At 44.6% G+C, this 5,176-nt stretch overlaps 1 protein-coding gene across 1 annotated transcript; it reads right to left on the reverse strand.

Annotated features, from left to right (window-relative positions):
• Positions 1-1,448: 1,448 nt before the first annotated feature.
• Positions 1,449-4,257, reverse strand: LOC128099538 (GTPase IMAP family member 5-like). Its single transcript, XM_052721502.1, has 2 exons — positions 4,215-4,257; positions 1,449-2,323 (listed from the first exon to the last, which is right to left on the reverse strand). The coding sequence occupies exons 1-2, from the start codon at positions 4,255-4,257 to the stop codon at positions 1,449-1,451; spliced, it is 918 nt and encodes a 305-aa protein (XP_052577462.1).
• Positions 4,258-5,176: the final 919 nt, after the last annotated feature.

Consider the following 5,176-nt stretch of genomic DNA (forward strand, 5'->3'; position numbering starts at 1 on the left):
GGGTGGAGAGATGATGGAGATCTGACGTTTACTGCTATAGTGAGAACAGGGTGTACTTATGACTAAAATAAGATTCTGTTCTTAGCTTTGCATGTTTCTCCATTTGTAGGAAGTGGGGCACTAGGTGAGACATACCCATTGCCATGCAACAAAAATACCTTCCTTTTTGCAAGTCCCCAGGCCTTTATGATGGTAACTTTGTGATTCATCATTTACCCTCACAACATAAAGGAAGTAATTACTGCAGCCTATGAGACCCACTCCAGGGTTGCAGAACAGGGCTCAAAGAGAAAGCCACAGCATAGCAAAACTCAGGACTTTTATCTGAGGAGCGTTTTAGCAATGGAATAAATTCACATCATTTCTGATGGTTTCTTTCTTTTTTTTGTCATGTTGAGTCTTCCTTAGTCTCTCATATTGGCTTCTCACATGCTGTTACACTCATGTTGTTGTCCCTTGTTGCTCCACTTTATCTTGTCTTTTTACAGTTTACATATCCCAAATAATTATTTCAGGCAACATAAGAGTCATAAAAAGGTCACATTCCAAAGGTAAAGATTGTGTGTAACTTCTAAATATCTAAGAACACCTACAGCACTCATTAGGGACTACAGAGTTAAGTTATTTTCTGTAGCCTTGAATAATCAGAACACATTTTCGCAAATTGAGGTTAGGAATGGTGAAAGGTCTTAGTCATTTGTAAGCTAGCATTAATTGGGCTTTTTATTTACAACCTAGCCAAACAGTTGTGTGGCCTTGTGAATGAAAGGATTGGGAATGTTTATCTAAAAAACCATTAGTAAGGCATCTGGATTCATCTAGAGCTCTTTTGAAGCCTAATACCACCTTATGATGCAGAAACCTGTGACTGGCTCTTGGACTCAAATGTTTTTCTAAATCATAAATATGAGCTGTGATCTAAAACAGTTTTTTTTTTTTTTTTAGTGAACCTCAATAGGCCCCGACCGTGTCAGAATTATACAGCATCTTCCTGAAAATCCACAGAAAAATGCCCATTGAATTGAGATGCAATCATGAGATAGACACACTACAATACAGGCAATGGGGGACTCCCCACGTATAAATACATCATATCAGATACTAGAGAAGAGCATGTAGCAGCAACAATATGAAGGCACAGCATAAGCAAAAGACATTCTGGAGTCTGTATTCTCATATGCCTTGCTTGAACGAGACATTCCCATCAGAGAGCTGAACTTCTGGTAGGCTGACACCTGAATATTTGTTGTCATCTGCGATTGCTCAGATATGGTCATGGGCAAGAAATACATTTTTCTTTCATACTTTATTTACATAATGGTATTTAGAAGAAAACTCCTGGCATGTCTGATGCAAGGGAGTCAAATGAGAGTGAAACTGAGGTGCCCTAGAACAGAGATTTTGAACATTGTGGGAGGGGGCTGATGGCAGAAATCACCTGAAAAGGCTCAGTTCCCCTGGGTAATAGACAAGATAATTAAAATGGCAATCAAAATCAAACCACCCACAATAAGGAAAATGTGGGGGCCCATGCATGTCTTGACTCTGTAAAGCATCTTAGCTACCCAGCTCACCTCCTGCTCCCTCAGCTCCTGCTTTTGCCTCTCCACCTCCTGCCTCACCTTTGACAGGTAGCACTTGTAGGCTTCCTGATCCTCACTCTTGTCACCACTAAGGAACACATGGGCATGAAGGAAGAGGTCATTGCTATAGAAAGAGCCCTCACACTCCTGCTCCAGCCTCCTCACCATGGTCATGAGCTCTGCCAGCTGTCCCTGCTGCTCTTCCCCTGAGGCCCTGTTATTAAAGGCACAGTACCTCCTCCCACACTCCTGAACCAGGCTGCGCAGGCTGTGGTTGTCAGTGTGGGTCACAAACCCATCCAAGGTCTCATCTGTCAGGTCTTCCTTGTGGGTGAAGAGGATGATCATATGCTTCATGACTCCTGCCCCAAAGATCTCCTTCACCCTCCTCACAGCCATGGTGTCCTGGGCTGTGAAGCGTCCCAACTGGGTCACCAGCAGCAGCACATGGGGTCCTGGGGCACACAGCAGGTAGCAGTCTCCAATGTCCTTGTCCATGTCTTGGTTCTGAGCCTTTGACTCAAAGATGGGGGGTGTGTCTACCACTAGGAAGCTCTTTCCGTTCCATGTGCCTATCTCTGCCTGACTGGTCCTGGTCACCGACTGGGCTCTGAGCCTGGACTCAAATGCTTGTCGGCAGAGGATGCTGTTCCCTGTGGCACTTTTCCCACAGCCAGATTTGCCCACCAGGAGGATCCTCAGCCAGTACGATTCTGCTGCATGGTAGACTCCCTGGCTTCCTGTGGACAAGAGAAGGTTTGTGCCTCACTTAGAGATTCTTCAGACTTTGACATCATGGGTCCTTGCAGATATCTCCTGAAATCAGTGGTCCTCGGTCCCAGAAAAACAGGAGTCATTCATATGTTCCCAGCTGTTTGCCTATAATTTTAGGTGGTTCTTGGTTTTCATGAGCTCCCTGTTGGGAGCCCATTCTAGAACACATGGGCAGGGGGTGGGACTGCCACAGGAAAGAGAGGCTCTGTTCCATCTGGCCCACAAGAAATATGTCATTTCTGAATTAAAGGTCTCTGTCCTCTCCCCTGGAGGACACTCAGGGCATCTCCCCAGAAAACTTGCTGTGAAATAAGTTTGAGTTTAGAAGTGGCAGAGATGAGAAGTCATAAGTGACAAAACAGAGTCACCTCTTTTACCTACAATGTTCCAGACATGCTGTGTAAGTGTGCTCAGCGTATGTCCCCAGAGGTTATTTCAGGTGGAAGAGCTGTAGTGACTCACCATCAGGGCCAGCTGATAGCCTAGGAAGCAAAGTGGGATTTGAGACGAGGGATGATGACAGTTAATACCAGGTCAAAGTTGGGAAATGATACAGAGTGGGCCTCTGAAGAAGGGAAGAAGAGAAGATGGTTAGAAACACTTAGAAGTATACATGCATCTATTTGGCCAGGTATGGTCATATGTTATTTGTGCTGGAATGTGATTTAATTTGTATGTTAATAAAGTTGCCTGGAGATCAGAAGTCGCAGCGAGCCATAAGCAGGAGTCAGGCGGTGGTAGCACATGCCCTTAATCCTATCACATGGCAGGCAGAGTTTCTGTGGTCAAGGACACATCCAAAGCAAGGTGATCTGAACTTTTAATCCCAGTACCAACCACAGTGACCTGGAGGTCTGTATAGACAGGCAGTGACAAGGAAATCATGTGGTTGGGTTTAGAGCCAATGAGAAAGCAGAACAGAAAAGTAATAAAAAGACAGGACATAGGAGAAGGTCTCTCTCTCTGAGGGGAAGGACAGCAGTGAGTGGTAAGATAAGGTGGTAAGATAAGGTGGTAAGATAAGGTGATCTTAGCTCTTGGCAACTGCTTTGATCTCTGGGCTTTTAAATCTGCATTTGGCTCTGTGTTTCTTATTTAATAAGACCTTTTAGAATTTCATCTACAGCCGGGTGTGGTCCAGGGCCCTTAACAAAGGACTGATGGATCGACACCATGAAGCCAAGAGCTCTTATATCCAGCATTGAGATTTGACGAGGATCTGGGGCTGTCTTATGAGTCCAAATGAATTCTAAGTGCACTGTAGACACCTAAAAATCTATCATTTGGGGGAAAGATGGGGTGTGGCTCAGTGGGAGAATGCCCATTTCACACAAATGAGGCCCAGGGTTCAATTCTTAGTATCACAGAAAACAAAAATCTATGTTATTCCTTTTACTCTGTGCTGGTTTTTCCTTTCCCTTAGTGTTTTGGGGAAAATAATCACTTTAGGGAACCTTTGTTTTCTTTCTTTCATTTCTTTTTTCTTTTCAGATGTGAAGAAAGAAAAACTATGTCACTATTTATTTCCAGACCCTTCTAATTCTGAATGCATGTCAGAGTCATGTTTCCCCATATTGTGTGGAGGAGAGTGACACAGTGGAGTGTGTGTGTGTGTGTGTGTGTGTGTGTGTGTGTGTGTGTGTGTGTGTACGTATCTCTGTGTGTGTATGTATGTCTGCATTTGTGTACATGAAAACAACAACAGCTTGTATGTAAGAGATTGGAGACATGGGGAAAAACAGCAGTTGCCTCTTTCTTCTCCATCTTAACTGAGTGTCTGAACCTTTTGTGTGGTGGGATGAGGGACAGTGACTCCCTCCCCTTCTCAATCTCTTTAGGACCTTGGTGCTTTCTTACCTTCAACTTCAGTTCCATATGTGTTCTTCTGAAGGCATTCCATTCTCTCTGGAACCAAAACAGGCAAGAAATTAAATCAGGTCCACCTGGGAACTGGTCGGACACTTGGACTCAGGTGACTCGGGAGAACGGTCTGCACACGGTCATTCCCATCGCTAACTCTCCCAGCGTGTTTTACTTTCACACATCTGTAAGTAACTGGCCTGAGTGAGGCAGGGTCATGGCAGCATAGTGTGCGGTTGGTTTTCCTCACTCACGGGAAAGCAGATATTCTGCTACGGATGGACTGATTATCTCCACCAAGCTGAAAGTGTAAAACATGGGAAGCATTCTTCTATGGGCAAGAACTAGACTTAAAAAACACACAAACAAACCAAAACTGAACCATATAGATAAACCTGCCAGGATAGAGAAAATAATTGCTGTGCTATGAATCACATTGGTTTGTTTGAAGAACCAGGCATTTCCAGCGTGCAGAAATATTCCAGAGGCAAAGAGGCAAATGCAACATGCTTCCCGGGGGATGGAATGGAGGATGGCCACTCCTCCAAGGGCTGGTCTGAGAGGAAGGAGGACAGGAGGGGCTGACAAGGCTTCTGCCCCACACATGCCTGGAGAGAGTGTGTGTACCATGTACCATGATGGAAAGAGCCAACATTCAGGACAAGATCAAATTCCCACTGGGAGTTTAATCAAGCATCTTCCCTGCTTGGCTCTGAGGTCCTGCTCTACCAAATATTCATGGTTTTTATATTTTAGCACATTCAGCCAGAAACTGGAGCAACCATGGCATAAATATCCTGTCCAAAAGTGGTCTAATGCTGTGTCGCTGGTTTTTGGTGGGATGAAAAGAGAAGCATTCAGTAGAAAGGGCTAGCCTGTGACACCAGCCACCCCTGCGTGAACTCTTGGCTCATGTTAGTCAGCTGGGCTTTAAAAGCTTATAGTTTTAAAACGTATTC

This window comes from Peromyscus californicus, unplaced genomic scaffold, assembly GCF_007827085.1.
Source record: "Peromyscus californicus insignis strain IS unplaced genomic scaffold, ASM782708v3 Scaffold_6__1_contigs__length_162567912, whole genome shotgun sequence".
Lineage (NCBI taxonomy): Eukaryota > Metazoa > Chordata > Mammalia > Rodentia > Cricetidae > Peromyscus > Peromyscus californicus.